Source organism: Pichia membranifaciens (assembly GCF_001661235.1).
Source record: "Pichia membranifaciens NRRL Y-2026 unplaced genomic scaffold PICMEscaffold_4, whole genome shotgun sequence".
Lineage (NCBI taxonomy): Eukaryota > Fungi > Ascomycota > Pichiomycetes > Pichiales > Pichiaceae > Pichia > Pichia membranifaciens.
Window position 1 is genome coordinate 1,153,314 of NW_017566985.1, and position 21,868 is coordinate 1,175,181.

Sequence of the window (21,868 nt, forward strand, 5' to 3'; positions counted from 1 at the left end):
ACGTACGCAGCTCCACAAAAAATTCCTTGATACATGGAACAATTTTAACCGTTCTCGTTCGGTTATCTCCATGGGACGGGATGCGTTGGCGCTTCAGTCTACAGCATGGAGGGTATTCATCACCAACACTCAACTCATCAAAGGAAAATTCTGCATACCTAGTTTTGCATTTGAGCCTTAACTCTGGTGACTAGAGGAATTGCCGAACAACTAGCACGTACAATGGCGGAGGCTGAGAAGCCAAATCAAAGTGCTAGCCAGGATCGAAATGGTGGCAGTAGTGTTTTTAGGACAAGCAAATCGTCTGCATCATTATCCAATCCGTTTATTAATCACCTTTTCAACAATCCTAATTTTAAAGGATCGGGTCCTCTCAAAGAGGTGATGACGAAGCTCTGCCAGAATCCAGCCGACTTTGCAATTTTGATACCATCAACAATGTTTTTTGCTTTGCATGTGAATTCGGATACCGGAAAGCGATATTCAGAGCTGTGCAAAGATTTAGACTTTATTCTCACCCATATAGTTAGGATTGATGTCACTAAGGAGCCAAGAATACGAACGCACAAGGAGTTCACAACCCTTAACAACAAAACCATTGTCATTAAAGCGGACATGATTACCTCTCTCAAAAACTTCAAACACCCTGTAACAGTAACCATTTTGAAGCAGGAGCTGATGCATGGGTTTGCAGACTATATACCGATGGGAACATGTTTTCACGTAATTTACATTTCAGATTGTTTAGTTGGGAATTTCAAGTTTATGGGAATTTCCACTAATATGCTAACCACCATGAACATAGCTGAACCGATGGAAAGAAACGGGGAACTTGTCTCTGCGAATAGCTTGGAGCCAGTTGAAGTACAGCCTTTTGAGGTATTAATAGCAGAGTACCCTGGGTTGATGGAACTATCAAAAAACTACAAGAAGCTATTTCTCGAGTTTACATTCAAAAAATGCAAGACCCTTGATGATCTGGAAAAATCGTTTATTATATTAATCAAACGGGGATCTGCAATGTTCAATGCTCTTGACCCAGATACATTCAAGTCTTTACTAGAACGTTACACGGCAGATGAACTGAGGGAATCCCTCTACAATTATCTAGAAATGAATATTTATGACAGGTTCTGGGTTAAGTTCAATAAACTTTCAGTGGATAATGATGACAAACAGATGGATATTGCTTACGAAAAACTTAAATGGCTAAGCATAACTGAAATAGGATTACCAGATAAAGTGGTGGGAGATCCCGTTGTTCTTCCGCTGTATATCAAGCGAATTATTGCAGCTATTACCGAGTTTAAAAGGCTCAGTTTTGCCAACACATCTTCATTGAAATGCTCGATAATAATGAAAACAGTTGAGATCCTATCTGCAAATAGCACAATTGATGCAGATACATTAATGCTCTTACTTATTTTTGTTATTTGTTTATCTAAGGTTTCGCATTTGAACAACCATTTGAAGTATATTCGAAAGTATACGTATTCAGAAACAAACACAGAAAAGGGCATTTTAGGATATGCACTTTCTTCACTGGAGATAGCAGTGAAATATTTCCATTCTGGTAATCAATTACAGGAGCTTATCTCCAAATCGCTACACAATGAAGTACTTTGGAGATTGATAGGTGCAGTTTCAAGCGATTTTTCTGTCAACAGTAACAAGCAAGACGATGAAAAGACATTCCAAGAAATTGAGGGATTGTTGAAACCGCTAAATAAACCTGATTTAGATATTCCGTTGGATAGCTTTGTGAAAAGCCGTTCCTTAGAGGGTGATTCATGTCTGATGTTTGCATTGAAGCAAAATAATAAAGAGCTGATGAATGTTTTACTTCAGTTTGAATATATATTCACATTGGATGATATACTTGAGGATCAGAACATAAATGGGTCGAATCTTTTGGCCACTGCACTAACTGTTGAACACCCATTCACTTCCACACTTGCACAAATTATAAAGCAGGCAACTCCTGACGAGATAGAGAAGTACGTCAACGCCCAGGACAGCAATAACAGAACTATTGGGCATTTGCTGTACAATTCGTACTCTTTACTTTATGATTTTGGCATGTATGTCGACTGGACGAAAAGGGACTGTTTTGGAAATACCCCATTGATGGTTTATGCTCGATGTTATGACCATCCTAATTATGATGATATGATGACTATGACTCTCTCGATTGTGAAACAATGGTATCACAAGAGAGGAAGAGTGTTGAGTTATAAAGACCATTTGGACAACAAGGGAAATACATTGATGCACACTATCAAGGATTCTACAACACTCGAATTGTTTTTGAAATCGTTTGATGAGTTAGAGTTGAACTATTTGAATGATGCAAATCAAAGTGCTGTATCGCTGGCTGTCAGGTACAATCGTATTGATAATGTGGAAATTATGATAAAGGACCCCAGATTTTGTTTGAGCGTTGTGGATCCCGTGATGTATATGAGCCCACTAGACTACGTGAAGCTGGAACGTTGGGAGGAGGATATCAATAGAAATATTGCCAAAATGTTAGAGATTCAATTTATATGGACGGAATATGGTGAAAATTTAGATATTGCTTGTGTTAGAGCACGCTTTGAACCGGAGAATGGTCTCTGTTGCTATTTCAGAGTTGTTAACAACCTAGGGAAAAGTGACCTAATATTAGTACCGTTTTCATCTGTTGTTAAAGCTTTCAAGTTAATGAAGAAGGAGACTCCGTGCATACCATTCAACTTCAACTCGCCGGACATTTGGTTTCCAAAGCATTTATACGTCAGCATGAAGGGCAATATTAGCTCGTCAAATAAGATTAAAATTAACGCATTAATAAACAATATCAACTTAATGATTCAAGCATTGAATATGAATGGAACTTTAGAACACACAGCTACACTTCAAAATTATTTATTGGCCCCTCAAGAGCCTTGTAAGATAGAAGTTCAAACACTGGTTGAAAGAAATGCAATCAAGGCAATCTATTCCAAAAATTTCTCCCATAGGAAAAGCATACTGCTAGATCAATTGAAGTTCAAAAGAATGATCATAAAAGGAGAAGATATAATTGCTTATGATGCGTTTTTGGAATATAGTGTTTCAGAGCTTGAGAGGTTTTCCAAAGTATATTATAGGTTTTATCGTTCGTTTGCGCTAAGCAATGAAGAGGCCAAAGATTTGGACAAACTACGTACAGATATGCCATGGATAGTTGATGAAAGTTTAAGGTTTAGAGAATGCAGAATCGAAGATGCAAGTGATATTTTTTTGGACAAGATAAGACTCTTATATGCTAGTGTAGATGAGCTAGTTAAGGTTGCTGGTGAAATGCGCTCGAGCAAATTGAGAAGGTGGAGAAAGCTGGTTAGTGATCTGAAAAGTATACGGAGCGAACTTGATAGGATCGCTGGTAGTGGAGTTGATGGATCTTCGTCGCCAGTTTCATTAGCCGAGCCGGCTGTTTCGGCTGGAACAGTGAAGAACAACCGCCAAAATATCTTGGCCAAAGTTTTCAAACAGATCGACATTTTGACTGGAGTGTCGGACGATGAGACTATTGTTGAGGAATTCAGAAAAGACATTATCAAGTCGATGTTTAGAGGCAAAAGCTATAGCGCAGTTGAGAACACTGATGAAATGGATTTCTCTACCAAGGAAGGCATTGATAAAACTTTGGAAGAACTCATTGACTTGAAAGACACTGGGATTGGATCTTGGTTTGTTGAGAAACGTCGGGTTTCATATGTTGGCAGGTTGCTTGAAACCTTTCTTAAATTCAGGATTGAACTTGTTGAATTAGACCTAGATTTGAGAAAACATTATGAGAGCTTGGCGATGTTGGTGAGTAAGTTCTATCAGTTCCGGATCTCAATTTTCAAGAATGCGTACGGAAACTATGCCAAGGGTAAAATTGGAGAGCTTAAGAGAGAAGTCAAGTCCTGGGAATTGGGTTTATGGGAATATAAAAATAAAGCAAGAAAATAGATAAAAACATAGCATATTTATAGCAAAAAAGTTGACTAGATTAACTTATGCATGCAGCAAATGCAGTGGCCGCATACACTAAGTTGTAACAACGAAAAGTAAAAATTATTAGTTTATCCAATTAACTATACAAAAGTGAAGAGGGGGAAAATGAGTCGTTTTTAGTTACCTGTTGGGTTGCCGTTGTTTCCACCGTTACCGCCCATAAAATTTCTGGCCATGTTCTGCAACATTGGGTTGTTGGCAATACCTTCCAGGTTGTCAGAGTTGATGCCCATGGAGTTAGCCATCTGTCTGACTTGAGGGTTAGACATGAGGTTGTTCAATGCGTTAGGATCTTGCATCATTTGAGAGGCTGCTTGCATGATCTGCGGGTTGTTCATCAGACCTGCCAAGCCACCCATACCGCTGTCACCGCCGGCTCCTCCTCCAAGCATGCTTGCAAAGGATGAGAAGTCAGGCAGACCCGAGCCTGCTGAACCTGCGGAACCGTCAGATCCTACACCTGCGGTTGCAGCGACAGGGGTTGGAAGGTCGGAACCGTCGGACTCACCACTCATTGCCTTGTTCAGGGAGTTCATTAAGTTGTCGCCAACCTTCTTCTTGGCGGTCTCGTAGCCTCTCTTCATGGCATCGGATGGAGCGTCTCCTTCGACCTGCAAGCCCTTTTCGTAAGCCTTCAAAGAACCCTCGGCATCACCAAGGGCGTATTTGGCAAGACCGAGTCTCGACCATCCCTTTGCGTAGGTTGGCTCAATCTCGGTGGCCTTTTCTGCGTCCTTGAGGGCCGAGTCGTGGTCACGCTTGGACGAGAAAGCGGCTGCTCTGTTGGACAAGTACACGGCGTTGGTTGGGATCAACTCAATTGCAGCAGTGTATTTGGCAACGGCAGTCTCATAGTCCTTCGACGCCATCGCTCTGTTACCTTCCAACTTCAGCGCTTCTGCCTTCTCCTTGGTCTGTTCGTCTGATTCGTCGATGTGCACAGGGACAGCATCGCTCGAAGCCGCAGATGCAGCTGCAGGCACAGGCGCAGATGCCTTCTTCTCTGGTGCAGCAGCAGCAGCAGCATCTAACAGCTGCACTAAAGACTTGCTGCCATACTTTGCCTTCACATCGCCAACCTTGGCTGCGTCAACCCCGAAAACATCGGTGATGCTCTCAACGGCAAATTCCACCGAGTCCTTGTTATCTTCTGGGATATCGCCATTTTTCAGCGACGAGTTCAAAAAGTCCACAATGAGGGAGGCAGCGTCTTGCTTGGATGCCATGTTGTGTGTTTCTTGTATCTCACGGGTCAAAACAGCAGCAGGAACCACAACAACTGCCCGAAACCCGCAGAGGAAGAAGTACCCACTGCTTAAATTGCCATCAGGTTGCCGTTTTGAAAAGTATCTTCTGGAAACAATATGTCGACGTTTCCTCACCATTGTTAACCGAGCGAAAGGGAATTCTCAACTTGGCTTACGTCAGCGCATATAGCAATTGAAACGTTACATATGAGGGAGGAAGAAACGGAAGGACCACGAGTCTGGACGTGAATGGGGCAGGTCCAATTCTCAGTGACTATTGCAGTGGTGGTGTTTAGTGAGGAAACGTATCGTGCAACCAGCAGTTGCTTCTGTTGGGCGTGTCCAGAGAAACTTGGTAGCATGATATCTGGGTCACGTGACATATATGTGCTGATAGGACTTGTATTTGCACTGGAAGGATCTTGCACAAAGGCCGTTTCCACACTGTTAGGGTGTTTGTGATGCATAATGTAGTTCTAGTCTACTTATGGTTTATTTCCGATGAATTGGCGGTTATGTGATTTTTAGGAATTGAGATATTTTTACAATTGGGTTGAATTTATGTAGTGTTAAGAAATTGCTAAAACCACGACTTCTACTAACTGCTGAGCTTGCTCTTTGATCGTGTGAAACAGGCCCGTATCTGTAGGAAATTGCCACTATAGCCACCTTAGACTGCTGGAATGCAGACTTTGCCGTCTTTCCACCCCTTCGTCGTCGTACCAGAACCGCCCTTCGGACTCAGAGCACAACACAGATGCTGTCGTGGCCACACACTAAATCGAGCGAAATGGCAATGAAAATGACAATCGGTGAAGATAACAGAGATTCAGTTAAATAAGAAGGAAAGGAGTGCACAGAGAGGGCCTCATCGGAGACACTCTCATATACATCAACATCGACAATGGACTTCTACTCGTCACTCAACTCCAGCCAGCTCAATACACAGAAACCGACTCTCTTTGAGGTGGTCTCTTGTGCCCAATTGGACTCGCTTCTCTCGCCGTCCTTGAGGTTTCTCTTGGCCCACTACACACACAGGTATCCACGGCTGTTGATCCGAGTGCTCAACAACTTTGACGAGCTCAACTCCTTGCTTTGGGGTTTTATCCAGTACAAGTATTTGGAGACGTGGAATGCCACGTTCATCGAGAAGTTCTATGGTATCAAACGCATATCGTCCAGACCATTGCTACCCAAGTCGCCCGAGGTAGTGGCCGCCAACCCTGCAAAGTACCACGAAATTACCAAACTCAGCTCATTGCAGATTCTTCTCTCCTTGATCGATACTGTTGGAATCCCCTATCTCTCAACAAAATTACAGCTGTATCATGAACAGCTTATTCCTCAACATCTTTTGGACACTGTCCACTTGGACGTGCCCGAGGAGGAGAAATCTGGAGTTCAGAGTGAAAAACAGACCCCTGTACTGAGAATTGTGGCATTGTTGTGCAAGCTGAAAAAGCTACTGAAAGAAGCATTTTTCAAGTTATACCCCTCAGTGAAATTATCCTTGAAATTGTTCACGATTCTGCTTCATATCCTTTATTTATCGGACAAGACTTCATCGGTATCCATCATTCAGTTGTTGTCAAAAGTGTCATATGCTCGGATAACCAGAGCTGACCACCTGAGAGTGGAGTCACGGTTCACTCCCAAGGAGCAGAGCCGGGATCAAGTCCTTAATATTCCTCCGACGCTGTCATCGGTCCTCTTCTCCAATATCCAAGCATTAGCCCTCCCTCTGCAAAAGATTGCATGGGCAACAACTGACACAATCTTGCCAGTCTCCATTTTTCTGTTGAAATTTCTAGAGTGGTACAATGCCAATCGAAGTGCCCATGAGGACAAAAATAGCGATAACAACAAGTTTATCGATGCACCCGTCCCTCCAATAGTGCCGCCGGATGCCTTGAACTCGAAGGAAGTCAAAGCAGCAATCACTACTACGGACGCCGCATGCAGAATATGTCATGAAGAGATACACAACCCTGCTATCATAGAAACGGGATATGTGTTTTGCTACAAATGCATCTACGAATATTTGAGGGACCAGCCAAAGGAAACCGGAGGAAGATGTCCGGTGACGGGGAGAAGGTTGTTAGGTTGTTCATGGGGCGAGACCCGAAATGAATGGATTATCAAAGGCTTGCGACGGGTAATCATATAAAGTGGATGAACTGCTTTTGATTGAATGACTGTATAGAGTATACATGCTTGTACACCATTTTTATAAAATTTAATCGCTTTCTTCGTTATCGTCATCGTCACCATTATCCCATTCGACGTACGTATCCTGAACGATTTTCCGTGATTTTTTTAGAAGCAAGGGATCAAATGGGAAAAATGCAACAAGATCGAGAAACTGTTGGGTTGCACGCATGGACGACTGAGTACCGATGGTAATACTGGTACTCGTAATGGCTGCTGAGTCCTGAAACTCTTTTTCCTCCTTTTGCTCATGGCTTTTGTCCGTATTCACCCTTCCTACCCTTTCTCTTCTTATCCTTTCAACAACACTCCATGTGTAACAGATGCCTTCTGACTGGGCGACTCTTGAAAAGATCAATACCACTGTCTCATTGCACCAACGTAGTGGATCATATTTAGACACAATCACCCTCGTGAAGAACTTGTCCAATGCAGCAGCCCATCCTGTACCTTTGTTGCTTTCGGCTGGTACGTTTAGATTACTATTAGGGTATTCTGGTTCACGTAGAGAGTTCTTTCTGAAACAAACAATATACATCAATGCTTGCACCAAACTGTAAAAAAGGGTATGTTTCATTGGGTTGAACTCTTTCTTTGTGTCATTGAGGTTACTGAAACGAGATGATGAGTCAGCACTTTTCTTGAGGCTAGTCTTATTGCGTCCTGTTCCATTTTTATTGTTGCTAGTGTCATCCTCATCATCCGCCTCATGTTCTTCCATATAAGCTGTGCAATAGTCGACTAAAAATGTGACAACAGAGACAATCTGGGTGTCTGAGAGCTTGTTTGCACGAGCTACAAAACTTGCGATGTATTGGATACCTGTTATCCTTGCGTTCTGGTTACTAATGTTTCCCGTAGAGGTGGAACCAGAAAGCGCTGAAATACCCGAACCGGTGAAATTGGACCTTTTATCTGCACTGAAGACAATTTCAAACAACGAGACCAAAAATGCGTCAATCAATTCTGGCTGTTGTTGGGCTGCGTAGAAAATAATATATTGTGTTGCCTTAGTGCCATGGGTTGGTAAGATTATGGAACGGAATGCCGAAGTTAATGCACTGAAAGTGGGAATACCTAAGCCAGATTCAAGCGAGTCAATAGAAAGGTTTGGCTTTAGGTATGAAAGTAAATATGAAAGTAGAGTATCGAGTTTGGCTGACAACTCTGATAGAGACTCAAGCTCAATTGTATATTCTGCCTCTGAGTCGAGCATTTCGTCATCAAACTCATCGTCGTCTTTGTCATCCTCCTCGGTGAATGTGACCTTTTTAATTGCTTTGGTGGAGCCATTCCCATTGGCGTCGTCGGCTTCATTATCAGACTCAACTATTTCGTCTTCAACTGTCTTTAGTTTTTGTAGGTTGGTTGTACTACTATCCTTGTTGTTCTTGTCTGTTACTGCACGGTTGGTCTCATCGACTTCGTTATCAGCACCTTCGTCGTCATCGTCGTCATCCACATCGTCGTCGTCATCGTCGTCATCATCGTCATCGTCGTCGTCATCGTCGTCGTCATCGTCATCATCGGATCCTGACGCATCTTCGTCGTTATCGGAGTCATCCAATCCGAGAGCTTCAGTCAAGTCATCGTCGTCTACTTCGTCGATCTGGTTTTGCAACTCGACGTCGATTTTGATGAAGTTTTCAAAAATTAGGGACCACACATAGCTCACCAGGACATGGTAGTACTCAGATAAATGCAATATATTTTTCACGTAGTTGAGAATCTCTTCCTTTGGGGCGTTTTTATTAGGGAAGCTTGACTTCAACAAGTGGGGCAAGGATGTGGAGGAGGTTGGCGCCAAGGAGATGAGTTTTTTCAAGGTCTCGTGGTGGGCGGAGAGAACGGTTTCGTCTGATCTTGGGAAATCCAAGATGATTTTCGACGCCACCTCGTTCCACCAGGAAGGTATTGTCGACACTAGGACGGTGAGAAAGGTGGCGTAGTGTCTGGAGAAGCCGTCGTGGATTGTCGAGTGGTGGATCCAGTTGACCCGCAAGATCGAGTGGAGTAGCGGGAGGGCGCTGGAGGAGTCCAACCTGGCGATTTCCGACGTCAGCTGCGAAATCAACAGCGACAGGTTCTCCGAGCTGATGGACTTCGGGTGGCTTGGCGGCAACGATATCGTGTGTGCCAAGGACTGAATCGGCGTGTCGTCGTATGTGTTTCTAGCCACGGCACCATCCGCCGAGCTGTCTAGCGAAGCAACAGCGGACCTCGCCAGCTGAACAATCATCTTCGAGCTGAACGTGGTGCTAGTGCCTGTGCTAGTGTCCGTGTTTCCGCTGCTGCGACTTCGACTAGTTGCCACCGAAGGAGACTTGAGCCTCTTGGAGGTGGCGGACTGTGGCTCCTGCTGCGCCGCAGAGAGGGAGTCGTAACTCCGCTTCTCGGCGACAGACTGTGTGTTGGTAGACGGCAGAATAGTCATCATATTTGGTCTGTGTGCTTGTGTGTGTGAGTGTCTGTGTCTCGCTGAATTTGCCCAGTCCGGAATGGTGCAAGTTCAGTTCAGCTGAGCTCTGCTACGGTTTTTTCAGCGGTTGATCGATCGATCGGGTGCGGTGGAAAAGCCGTGCTGCTATGGAGACGCTCTCTGTGTGGATGCCACCAAATTCAGCTGCACTGCAAATTGATGGATGATTCTGTAGCCAGCCAGCAGCAAAAGAGAAGTCGGTAACCTATCTTTGGGATATCTCCTGGTCTGCAAAGCTGCAAAAAGGGACAGATCTCTAAAAAATTTTAGGAAAGCGAGAAAAAAGGCGGAAAAAGAGAAAATCGGGAGGAGAAAAAGAAAAATTTCAGCTGCTGACCTAAGCGTGCTGACGTAAGACTGATTAGGTCAGCACGCTTAGGTCAGCGGGATGCTGACGTCAGCACGGCAGGCTGGCACGGCCCTTCCTTTTCGCACTGTTTTTCTCCTCGTCGTGGGGAGGGAGATGACGAGGCCGTCCGATATGGAAGGGCCAAGAAGAAGGGTGGCAGACGACGGGCAGTAGAGGAAGCCAGGCTCGGAGTGGACAACGGAGGCCAGTGACATCCACCGCTACGCCTGGAAACACCGAGCTTGACACACACACACCCCCACACACCGCTACACACACAATGTCTGCAGACCAGGGCCCAGGAAGCGCCCTACACAGCAACAGCAACAGCCACATGAACACAGACACAGACGCAGAGCTGACGCCGGCGCTGTCGTCGTCGGCGTCGTCGGTCGTGGCGGACCAGCGGGCAGCATTGGACGTGATCCGGGAGTTTCTCAAGTCGAAGACGTCCTTCGACGTGCTCCCGGTGTCGTACCGGCTCATTGTGTTTGACACGTCGCTCTTGGTGAAGCGTGCGTTGAACGTGCTTCTGCAGAACTCGATAGTGTCGGCGCCGCTCTGGAACTCAAAGACTTCGAAGTTCTCCGGGCTTCTCACGGCGTCGGACTTCCTGAACATCGTGCACTACGCAAGCACCAGACCGGACCAGTCCACAAACTTGTCCGACACCTTGACGCTCGACGGCTTGGCCGACATCGGCTCGATGTCCGGCTCCTCGGCGCTCGACACCTGCTCTATCCACCCGTCCCGCTCGCTATACGACGCCTGCGTGGAGATGATTAACTCCTCCGCCCGCAGGATACCGTTGATCGACCGCGATGAGGAGACGATGCGGGAGATCGTCGTGTCTGTGCTCACGCAGTACCGGATATTAAAGTTCGTCAGCATGAATTGCAGGGAAACACGCTTTCTCCTTGAGCCCTTGCGCAACTTGAGCATCGGGCCCACGTCCAACCTCTGCCACGTGCGTCTCAGCACCCCCATCGAGGACGTCATTAACCTGCTCATCACACACCACATCAGCTCCGTGCCCATTTTGGACGACGATGACAAATTGATCAACGTCTACGAGGCCGTCGACCTTCTCCTTCTCGTAAAGGGCGGTGTCTACGCAGACCTTTCTTTGACTGTCGGTGAGGCCTTGTTGCGTCGCAGTGACGACTTCGAGGGCGTCTACACGTGTACCTTGGACGACTCCCTCTTTGTCGTCCTCGAGACCATCCGCAAGAGCAGGTTGCACCGTTTGTTCGTCCTCGACAACGATGGCAAGCTTCTTGGCGTCATGACCTTGGGTGACATCCTAAAGTACATCCTCTTCAGCGGATGATCTCCCCTCCTTCCTTTCTATAGCATCGATAGCAAAACATGTACTGGGAATACCCCCTCCGCTAACAGCCCTCTCTCTCTCGCCCGCTTGCCTAATCGGGCAGCGATAAGCGGCCGCCGGGGACGGGGACGGCATGAATGGCGTGCCAATTAGTAATGGATTTTCCAGCGGGGGATGACTGACTGGGACGTTGTCGTCTTCGGAGATAGAGGCAAATAAGACCAGTGCAGAGCCATACTCGATACCAGTGCAACCGGTGAAGAAGCACAGCACGAAGCGTGAACGCCCTCTTAAATCGCCGACCGAAAGAGTCCTCAGAGACCGAGACAGATACACCCAGGACACGATGAACACAGCCAGTAACCCGTCTGTCGCCATCACAGGCCACAGAGACCGAGATCAGCCACCGCAGGTGACGCTGAGAGGCACCATTGTCGGCCTTGGCATTGGGACGTTGATTCTCCTCTCAAACTTCCAGTTCGGCCTCCAGACCGGCTGGGTCTCCATGATGTCTCTCCCTGCCGCATTGCTGGCGTTCTCCATCTTCAAGGTCACCGAGTCGTCGTTCTTCCGGCTGTCCTACCCGTTCTCCCCACAGGAGAACGTTTACGTGCAGAGTGTCGCCGTGGCCGTGGCCACAGGCCCGTTGGCGTACGGGTTCATTGGAATTGTGCCAGCTATTGAGAAGCTACTCACGCCCGAGGAGTCTGGGCTCGTGCAGGACATGCAGCTGCAGCTCTCGGAGACCTTCGACGTGTTCAAGCCGTGGTGGAAACTACTGATCTGGAGTTCTGGCCTCGCCTTCTTTGGTGTTTTCTTTGCAATCCCCTTGCGGGAAGAGTTCATCATTAGACAACAGCTCAAGTTCCCCAGTGGCAGCGCCACCGCCACGCTGATCAGCGTCTTCCACCGCTTCCCTCTAAGAATAATACCTGGAATAGAGAGAAACAAGAACATAAATGACAGGTCTATTAGCAGTAGCAGCAACAGCAACAACACCGAGAACGGCAATGCCGTCGTTGAAACCCTTGATAAGTTGACGAGAGAGGACAGACAGCTAGAAAGAGAAATAGTCGACGAATTCGATTCTAACAACGTCGAAACATTGCAGAACTCGCCAGTGGAAAACAGCCAGCTGTATTTGGAGTCTCCCATCAGGGAGTCGTACTCGAGGGATATTACTCTTCTTCTCTTCACCGCACTCTTCTCCTCGGCATATACCTTGACCAGCTACTTCGTCCCGCAGATTAGGACGATCCCGATCTTTGGAACATACCTTTCGGAAGAGTACCTCATCAACTTCACGCCGTCGCCAGCCTATGTCGGACAAGGCATAATTATGGGTTTTGATACAACATGCGGCATGATGGTCGGAATGGTACTAGGATGGTGCATCCTTTCACCCTTTGTCAAGTACATGGGCTGGGCTCCAGGGGAGACAGGAAGTTGGAAAGACGGTGCCGAGGGCTGGATCATGTGGGTCAGTTTGGCAATCATGATTGCAGACTCCTTGGTTTCATTGGGGTTGATGGCTTACAAATCCACCAAATCCTTCTTCACCTCACGCAGGAATTCGTTTCTTCACTCTAAATTACTCTCCAATCCAGGAGAATCTTCGCATCTTTTGAATAGTTCCTCCTCACTCCAGCAGACCCTACACAGTGAGAACGATGAAGAATATTCGAACGAAAATGGTGGCCACCGGTTGGACTCAGAATCCTACTCAAGTGTTGAAAGCGCCTCTAATTCGACACAACCTTCAAATATAATCAGAAATGGACTGGCGTTTTTCAACAAAGAGGTGAGTTTGGAAACAAACAATGAAGAATCAATTCATCCACTTACACCTACAATCGGACTACTTCTCTGCTGTCCGTTGTTGGTTTTCTCCATGAAGATTGTTTTCAAAGGTATCATACCTTCGTGGCTACTTCTACTTACTATTCCTGTATCATTGATTCTCTCGCTTGTCGGGGTCAAATCGTTGGGTGAAACTGATTTGAACCCTGTCTCTGGAATAGGGAAACTTTCTCAGCTACTCACCGCTCTGGTTGTTCCCTCATCTAGACCAGGGGCAGTTCTTATCAATTTGGTCGTTGGGGCAGTTTCCGAGGCCACTGCTCAACAAGCCGGTGATTTGATGCAAGACTTGAAAACTGGATATCTTTTGCACGGGTCCCCACAAGCTCAGTTTATAGCACAGATCTTTGGCAGCATATGGGGGGTTTTAGTTGCTGCTCCAATGTATCGGTGGTACGATAGAATTTACCAGATCCCAGGACCTTTATTCAAGATTCCAACGGCCTTCATCTGGATTGATTGTGCAAGGTTAGTCAATGGACATGAACTACCTGAAAAAGTTGGTTCATTTGTTATAGCGTTTGGTGTCCTTTTTTTGATTTTGTCATTTATTCGTGGTACAATTGACAAGGATAATAAGTATTACAAATTCAGCCGTTGGGTGCCAAGTGGTGTTGCTGTTGGAATTGGTATTTACAACACTCCATCTTTTACATTTGCACGGTTTTTGGGTGGCTTGATAAGTTGGTATTGGTTGAAGAGGTTACGGGGCAGCACCTATGCCATAGCAAATCCAACAGTTTTCGAAGATGGCAAGGTGAGTTTGATTATTTTCAGTAGTGGGCTAGTTCTCGGTGAAGGACTGTTTAGCGTTGTCAATATGATGCTAACCAGCTTTGGGGTTCCTCATTTGTAGTATGGGATAAACAAGGACATTGGAGGAAATAGGAAGAAGATAAAACAGGCCATAGGCATGGAAAATTTAGAACAAGGAATTATGATACCGTCTATAAAGCTTGTATACTCACGAATACACTATTCACGAATGAACGCTAAGAACGACACACACAGAGAAAAAGTAAGTTAGTAAACAGAGAATAAATAAAGATTAAAGAGAGTGACTTAGTAAGTGAACAAATAAATAGAAAAAGGGGTATTATACAGTCACTCGACTACTGATTAGCAAAGAAAAAAGAGGGCGTCTGACCAATATAGATGGAAAGAAGCAGAAGTGAAATGGTGAGACAGAGGAGAAAATAGAAAAGATGGTACAAGGTAGGAGGATACAGGAAAATGTAGAGGATGGAGGGTTATGATAGAGTTTTGAGCAAAAAAAGGACAGAGGAAGATTTCAAAATAAATCATGAAAAATAAAATACAAGATGAAATAAAAACGCTAGAAAAGTCTAAAAACTAGAATATGAAACAACAGAGTAAAATACATTCCAACATCGCCAAGAAAAAAAGACAAAAGATGCCAGAATATCCATTCAATGATCCCTTGACAATCAAGTTTTTCATTCATTATTTCTTCAACCAATGCTTGCTTATTACTGGTGACCTTCTCGTTGCTGTCTGAGCTTTTCGTTTTCAATCTTGTTGTTAATCAAAACAATTGCGTTTTGAATCCCGTAAACGTTTCCAATAAGCGTCAACTTTCTATCTGGTGCTCCTGGAACTTCGTCATTGACCTTTACGTAGCATCCAGTACTTTGTCTTATATCCTTCAAGTTTTTACCGCCACGGCCAATGACCAAGCCAATGTGTTTCTGCGGGACAAACAACTCCTGGTTGATTTTCCCATCCGGCCCTGTGATCGTGTCACCGGGAGTGGTGTTGGCTGTTCCAGTGGCGCTATTTTGTGGGGCGCCCATCATGCCCATGTTATTCGACATCCCATTATGCATCATTCCTGCAAAACCAGTTGGAGAATTCAACATTTTCATAGGGTTTTGGTTGTACATGCTGGACATCATCTGATTGGGGTTACCCATACCCATCATATTCTGTTGGTGATTGTAGCCATTTTGGGCAAACTGTCTGTTGTTGCCGTTGTTGTTGTTGTGCTGGTGGTTCTGGTTCATCGACAAGGCAGGCAGAACCGGCTGGTTGAAGTTGGCAGGGTTGTAGTAAACCGCCTTGGAGATCTGCTGTTTATGTTCGATGACGGTCTGGGCGACGTAGTAGGTGGCAATGTGGATTGCATCCGCCACACCGTTGATGTTCAAGATTCTGTCCGTGGAGGCCGGCAAGATCTGGTCGTTGGCTCTCAAGGCCGCTGCGGAGTTCTCCTCGATCTCTCTAAACCGCGAGCCCTTCTTCCCGATGATGTAGCCCATCACGGTGTGCGGGAACAACAAGCGGAGGTTGTACGACTTCGAGTCGATGTTGGAGGACTCGTCGAACCGCTCGTTGTTGATTGTTCTGACAATCAAGCCAAACGCCTTCGCCACGTACTCGGCAGAGCCCCGCACGCTGATGATCCGCTCGGGCACGCCTTTCAAGTTCTCACTCACGTTCACTCTGGCGTTCGACTGCTCCTTGATTTTCGAGATGGCCTCGCCGCCCTTGCCAACAATGCTGGCCGTGTCCGAGATGTTCGCCAACATCCGGAAATGGACGTACGTCGGGTCGTCGTTCTGCACCCGGTGGGAGGAGATCGGCCCGCCGTGCTGCTGCTGGGGGTTGTCGCCGTCGCTGTCGGCCTTCGGCGCCGCAAAGTCGCCCTTCGAAGGAACAGAGCTCGGGGTCTGCACCAGCTTCGACGACTCGCCGCTCTCGTCCCCGCCAACCTCATTCTCGTGCCCATTACCCACCCCGGCCTCGCTGTCGGCGCCGTTGCCGCCGAGATCGAATGCGTCCTCGTTGCCACTGTTCTCCCGGATACCCTGCATGTCGTCGTTGTTGTCCGCCGACCCCGTGCGCTCTTCGCCGTCGTCCTCGCCAACCACCTTCTCGTCCTCCTCACCGGCTCCTCCCTCCTCGCTGTTTCCTGACAACGACACAGACGTCTTCTGCTTGTCGTCCTGTATGTCCTTGCGTTCGACCGCTTCGGCGTCCAACGCCACCCTTTTCACGTAGTGTGTCGACTCTTTCGACTCCTCCGACTCTTCGTTCTTTCTCTTGAGCATTGTATGTCTCTGTGTCGCCCTGTCTCTGCTGTTTCGCCCTCCACTGGCCCTTCAAGCAGCACAACAGCTGCATGTTTCTGTCTGAACCTGAGCCAGACACCGTTTTGTCTACCACCACCCCTCCCCAGACCGCTGAGCACGAAAATCGCGGACACCCGTTTTAAGTCGATCGACGCAAAAACGCGTCGATCGACGGAAAATTGCCTTTTTCGGCCATCTGAGCCGTCTGAGCCGCCTCGGCTCTCGTTGTCGCCGCGGCCGCCCCGTTTCGAGCCCCGCGCCACCGTAAAGCGGCGGTCCCGCTACTATCCCGTTTTCTCACAGGTTCCACCTTGTTCTTTTTCCTCCGCTCGCGAGAAGCAGACCAGTCAGGACAAGCAAGACAGGACAGATGGCGGCAATAGCAAGATCGATGGTGGACGTTAGCAACGAGCATAGCGTGTCTGCGGGTGCAGAAAGCGGCGAACGGACGGCGGAAAACACAGAAAACACAGAAAACACGGAAAAAAGCGCAGGTGAAGTGGAAGATGTCGCAAATAAGGAGAGTGGCGTCGTAAATCAAGATAAAGGGTCGGACAACGGCAGTGGCGATGACGAGGAGGACGGCTACGACGAGGACGAGGACGAGGACTACGTCGCGGACGGCGGCAGCAAGGAGAAGACAGGGGGTGCTAATGACGGTGCAAACGGCGACGTGGAGGGCGACGAGGACGACGATGAGGAGTTCATAGACGAGGACGACAGGAAGGAGATTGCCAAGTACTCCTCCATCGAGTCGAGCGAAGGAGGGTTGATCAAGACCAGGCGGCAGAGGCTCGAGGAGGACGCGAAGGAGAAGAAAGCGAGGAAGACGGTGCATGTTCATGGCAGCGGCGTGGGCAAGGAGTCTCCGTCTGCCAAGGTGGACATCAACTCCATCTGGGCTGAGCTCAACAGTACCAGCAAGGCCGGACCAACGACGGCTGCGACGCACGTGGTATCCTCGTCGCCCGGCACGACGCTGGGCGCTGCAGGGCACTCGGTGGATGAAAAGGTGAAGATCACACGGACGTACGAGTTTGCAGGAAAGACGATCTCGGAGGAAAAATGGGTGGACGCCGACTCGGAAGAAGCAAAGGCTCATCTGAACTCGACTGCCATACCTGCGGCAAAGAGCGCCGCCGCCCAGATCGCTCCGGAGCCTGTGGCGGCCTCCGCAGCGGTGCCGCAGAAGAACCTGAGACGCAAGAGGAAGAGAGCCAGTTTGTTGGACGCCGTCATCACAAACTCCTCCAACACCAAGCTCACCACGTTGGAGAAGTCTCGTCTGGACTGGGCTACGTATGTGGATAAGAACAAGATCAGCGACGAGTTGAAGTACACGAACAAGGCCGGGTTCTTGGAGAAACAAGACTTCCTCAGCAGAGTTGATTCCCGCAGAGACAGTCTGTACAGCAAGGCCAAGTCGAAGGTTTCGAAAGATACCTGAAATCTCTCCCCCCTGCCCCCACTCCTCCATCTGTACATTAATTAATTACTTTTATTTTCTAGGTATGTATACTTTTATGATAATGTCATCTAAATTCTGTAGAGTACAACCGGACATACCGGATCACTGCTTTTTGGCGGATTTTTTGGAGCTCAACCAGTTCACCAAGTCTGTGAAAATACTGGCGGTCGAGCGGTCACTCGAGTCAACGGCCCACTTGACCATATGTTTCTGGTAGATTCCAGTGATTGTGGCTAGGTTGCTCTCGTAACTGTCCTCGTCTGATGCGCAGACGGATCTGACGAGATAAACTGCGACCTGGCTGCATCCCTGGCTCAACGCATTGAATTTGGCCTCTGATGCCCGCTCTAACACCTTCCGCAGGGTTTCCAGAACGGCCTCTTTCTCCTTGGAGTTTCCGATCGTAAAGACATTTTTGCAAATCTTCTTGATGAGCTTGTGTGTCTTTTCGCCCACCGCCAAGTCGACCGTCAGCTTCATGACATCCAACCCAGTTGTAGCTATGGAGACAACCTCCTTCTTCGTCGGATAGGCACCAACATATATCTCAAGCAAGTCCAACACACGCAATTTGCAGAGAGCCATCAACTGTCTGGCCTCTTGGGCCTCTAGCTTACGCTCGTTTCCGTTCTTCGAAGACGAACGCAGGGAATCAAGAACACTTTTACGCTGCTGAAAAATGGCAGACAATTGAGAGTCGATCGCCATCATTTGTTCGTCAGACATCGACTCATCTGATTCGCTGTCATCATCATTATCGTCGCCATCGTCGTCTTCGTCGCCGTTTTCATTGTCTTTCCCTTCCGCGTCCTCCGTAGACTTTCCACTTCCCGCCTGGTCAGAGTCAGCATCCTCCTTGACATTAAGAGCCTTGGCAAGAGCAGATGTGGTTGATCTCTCGACTTCCTCGATTTTACTCTTGTCGTCCTCATCTATTTCACTGTTTTCGTCACTTTCCTCATCATCATTATCGTCATCGTCATCGTGTTCGTCCTCTTCCTCTTCCTCTTCCTCTTCCTCTTCAACTTCCTCGTCATCGTCATCACCTTCCTCTTCAAAGTCCTCGACCGCTTGGTTGAAAAGCTGCTCCATGCCAAGTTTGTTTTCCCTTGTCATCAACACGTCAAACAACCTTTCCAATTGCTGTTCTCCAACATCGTGCAAGACGCTTTCCCAGATGTAGGTTCCAACCCTCTTTTTCAAGCCCGACTGCTGTGTCAAGTAACTCAACATCAAATCAACTAAGGTATCTATGATGTTGTTGTCCTCACTCTCCTGCTGATTGTTAAGGTCTTCGTAAACGTTGATCAAATCGCTCAATATTCCAAACGATTCTGAGTCTCCCCCATACAATTCCAGTAATGCTGTGCTGAAGAGCATGACAAGACATTTGTTGACCCTCAATTGGCGCTCAGCAGATGAGCTGCTTTTCTTGGTAACCTGTTTCTTTACCAGCTTACCCAAGTTTTCCCAGATTTCAACGGCATTTTTCTTCGTTTGAATGAGTTCGTCACTCTCGCCAATCTGGGCACGTAAAATGTTGTCTCTTTCAGCATCACGTAGAACGTGCACAATCAAGCCCGACCAATCAACTTGACCTTTGAAGCACTCCATTAGCTCGGCTAATATCGATTGTAGTCTGTCCTTGGCAGTCTTGATTATAGTTTCGTCCACCTCTTTGGCGGAACTGTTCACATAGGTCATTTGGGAGAGATATTCAAGTACCATTTTGCACGAAGAGACGACCTCCAACGTCAACTCCTTGCTTTCACCATCGACAACCGATCTAAACAATTTCTTGTTCCCACGCACAAGAGTCAATAATGCATCCAGTAGGAAGGTCTTGATATCGTGTTCGTTTCTGAACTTTTCATTTTTCGCCTTGTTGGAGGATTCGTATAGTTCCGTTTCGGCCTCTGTTATGAGCCAGTTGGCGATGTCAATCCAGTTCGTAACATCCTTTTCGAGATCGTTGTCATTTGAAGAAATGCCCGAGATGCAGTCTCTCACGGTTTTCGTCTTGGTGATTCTGTCAAAGAGAACGCATTCCCTTTCCAATGCTCTGAGCAAGTAGAGTCTGCTGTCTACCTCAGGATGTTTCTTGCAGCACTTAACGGCGTTGGCCAGGATCTTCGCACAGAGGTTGTGTAGCACTCTATCCTTCTTGGAGATGTGGTTTATGATACACCGTGTTATGTTTTCGCCAAACACGATGAGGAAGAAACTTGGCCTAAACGTCGGCAAATTGAAACAAAGATCCAATATCTGGAGCCCCGTATGTTTCCGCTCCGGAGAGGCAGATTGGGCGAAAAAGGTGTCGTCAAAAGTAGGCCAGAAGGTCGAAAGCGAGATCTTGTTCGATTCGGATGATTTCGATTTGTGCTTGTTGGACTTCCTCTTCTTGGGAGAGGGCTCACCGGAAAGGGGGTCTTGCAGTTGCAACTCGTTCTCTATCAGCTCGCTCAACAATGGGACCCACACGTTGTGTAGCTGCGGATTCCACGAGCCCTTCTGGTTTTGGCCGCTGGCGGGACCACCCTTGCCGCCCTTTTTCTTGGCCCTGCCTTCATCATTCTCATCTTTGCTGCTCTCGTCCTCCTCGCTGTCCGGGGAGACATTCCGGTCGTGGAACGCAGCATTGAGGAGCGGCAAGTTCCCTCTTGTAATCGGGTCGTTGTTCTTCCACGACTGGGACGGCTTCAGCTCTGCGAGCGCCGAGAGGGAGTCTCTGTGGGTCTGCGGGATCGTGAGGTATATCAGAAGCCCGTCCATGGACACCAGCAAGTCGTTGTCCGACAACGACTTCAGGATGTGCGGCATGATTGTCTCGTCCGTGGCGAGCCGCAGCTGTGTGATGAGCTTGACCATCGTCACCAGGGCGATCTCCCGGATCCACGACTTGGACAACGCGATGGCAAAGAGCTCGTCGACGATGTGCGTGATCAGATGCGAGTTCCCCGCCGCCAGCTCCTTGTGCAGGACGGCCGAGTTGATCAACGACTGGATGCCGAAGATCTTGCCGAACAGATACGCCCGCAGGTTCTTGCCCTTCTGCTTGTCCTTGACCTGTTTGGTCAGATGCGACTCCAAGTCGGCCAGATACTGCTCCGACGTGTACGCGATCTTCGCCTTCGTGCCGTTGTCTGCGTCGAAAAGCAGCGATAGCAGCTCTGTCAAGCACATGGAGAACCCGATCCGGGCCGAGTCGTGGCCCGACGCCAACCCCGAGATCAGTCTCTTGAGTGCATACCTGTACTCCTGCTCGGAATCTGCTGCCGAGAGCTCTTTGATAAGCGCTGTGGCTGCCTGGATCCGCTCTTTTGCCAGGTTTGACGCTAGTCGGTAGTAGTGGTCCTTGCTCACACCCATGCTACCTCCTCGCTGTGTCTATATGGCTGTTCCCCGTGCCAGAACGTGCCAAACTGTCTGTGGACAACACCGAACAAAGACGTTGGAAAGGGCCCAGTAGGAAGAAAATTGACAAAATCGAAAAATCGAAAAATCGAAAAAAAATAAAAAAATAAAAAAATAAAAAAATAAAAAAATAAAAAAAAAATTCATGTTGGCTGCACAGCCCTGGAATTCTGAAAAAAAGACGCGAAAATGCGAAAAAGACAAAAAAAAGGCGGCCGGGACGATCGGCCCTGGTTACGCAGCCCGGGCCGGCTACAGGGCCAATGAGCGTTGTGAGAAAATGGGACAGCACAGGGAAGGAGAGCGAGAGAGGAGGGAGGGTGAGGGAGGAAGGCGAGACGGCGTGTGGTGGTGAAGAGAAGGAAGAAGGCGAAGAGCAGGAGGATGTTGTG

At 47.6% G+C, this 21,868-nt stretch overlaps 9 protein-coding genes across 9 annotated transcripts; 5 read left to right on the forward strand and 4 right to left on the reverse strand.

Moving 5' to 3' along the window:
* Positions 1 to 222: 222 nt before the first annotated feature.
* PICMEDRAFT_73515 (hypothetical protein) lies at positions 223 to 3,981 on the forward strand (the record flags this gene model as incomplete). The annotated part of the gene is made up of 1 exon (XM_019164504.1): positions 223 to 3,981. One exon carries the CDS (start codon positions 223 to 225, stop codon positions 3,979 to 3,981), a length of 3,759 nt encoding a protein of 1,252 aa, XP_019017153.1.
* Positions 3,932 to 5,246, reverse strand: PICMEDRAFT_44597 (hypothetical protein). The gene is made up of 2 exons (XM_019163121.1): positions 4,538 to 5,246; positions 3,932 to 4,480 (listed from the first exon to the last, which is right to left on the reverse strand). Exons 1-2 carry the CDS (start codon positions 4,893 to 4,895, stop codon positions 4,143 to 4,145), a joined length of 696 nt encoding a protein of 231 aa, XP_019017154.1. The 5' UTR covers positions 4,896 to 5,246; the 3' UTR covers positions 3,932 to 4,142.
* Positions 5,247 to 6,177: 931 nt separating this feature from the next.
* PICMEDRAFT_34331 (hypothetical protein) lies at positions 6,178 to 7,443 on the forward strand (the record flags this gene model as incomplete). Its single annotated transcript, XM_019162877.1, has 2 exons — positions 6,178 to 6,675; positions 6,730 to 7,443. 2 exons carry the CDS (start codon positions 6,178 to 6,180, stop codon positions 7,441 to 7,443), a joined length of 1,212 nt encoding a protein of 403 aa, XP_019017155.1.
* Positions 7,444 to 7,551: 108 nt separating this feature from the next.
* Positions 7,552 to 9,645, reverse strand: PICMEDRAFT_18725 (hypothetical protein; the record flags this gene model as incomplete). The annotated part of the gene is made up of 5 exons (XM_019162086.1): positions 7,552 to 7,928; positions 7,968 to 8,124; positions 8,227 to 8,329; positions 8,393 to 8,736; positions 8,908 to 9,645. Coding segments are annotated over 5 exons (1,719 nt in total), but the record flags the coding sequence as incomplete, so codon positions are not given.
* A 791-nt stretch (positions 9,646 to 10,436) lies between these two features.
* PICMEDRAFT_17281 (hypothetical protein) lies at positions 10,437 to 11,727 on the forward strand. The gene has a single exon (XM_019161530.1). The coding sequence runs from the start codon at positions 10,593 to 10,595 to the stop codon at positions 11,640 to 11,642; it is 1,050 nt and encodes a 349-aa protein (XP_019017157.1). The 5' UTR covers positions 10,437 to 10,592; the 3' UTR covers positions 11,643 to 11,727.
* A 294-nt stretch (positions 11,728 to 12,021) lies between these two features.
* On the forward strand, positions 12,022 to 14,352 carry PICMEDRAFT_26079 (hypothetical protein; the record flags this gene model as incomplete). Its single annotated transcript, XM_019162431.1, has 3 exons — positions 12,022 to 12,608; positions 12,687 to 13,217; positions 13,275 to 14,352. Coding segments are annotated over 3 exons (2,196 nt in total), but the record flags the coding sequence as incomplete, so codon positions are not given.
* A 173-nt stretch (positions 14,353 to 14,525) lies between these two features.
* Positions 14,526 to 16,759, reverse strand: PICMEDRAFT_17282 (hypothetical protein). The gene has a single exon (XM_019161531.1). It carries the CDS (start codon positions 16,571 to 16,573, stop codon positions 14,993 to 14,995), a length of 1,581 nt encoding a protein of 526 aa, XP_019017159.1. The 5' UTR covers positions 16,574 to 16,759; the 3' UTR covers positions 14,526 to 14,992.
* A 391-nt stretch (positions 16,760 to 17,150) lies between these two features.
* Positions 17,151 to 18,017, forward strand: PICMEDRAFT_21601 (hypothetical protein; the record flags this gene model as incomplete). The annotated part of the gene is made up of 1 exon (XM_019162214.1): positions 17,151 to 18,017. A coding segment is annotated over one exon (867 nt), but the record flags the coding sequence as incomplete, so codon positions are not given.
* An 85-nt stretch (positions 18,018 to 18,102) lies between these two features.
* Positions 18,103 to 21,608, reverse strand: PICMEDRAFT_151420 (hypothetical protein). The gene has a single exon (XM_019160684.1). The coding sequence runs from the start codon at positions 21,429 to 21,431 to the stop codon at positions 18,165 to 18,167; it is 3,267 nt and encodes a 1,088-aa protein (XP_019017161.1). The 5' UTR covers positions 21,432 to 21,608; the 3' UTR covers positions 18,103 to 18,164.
* Positions 21,609 to 21,868: the final 260 nt, after the last annotated feature.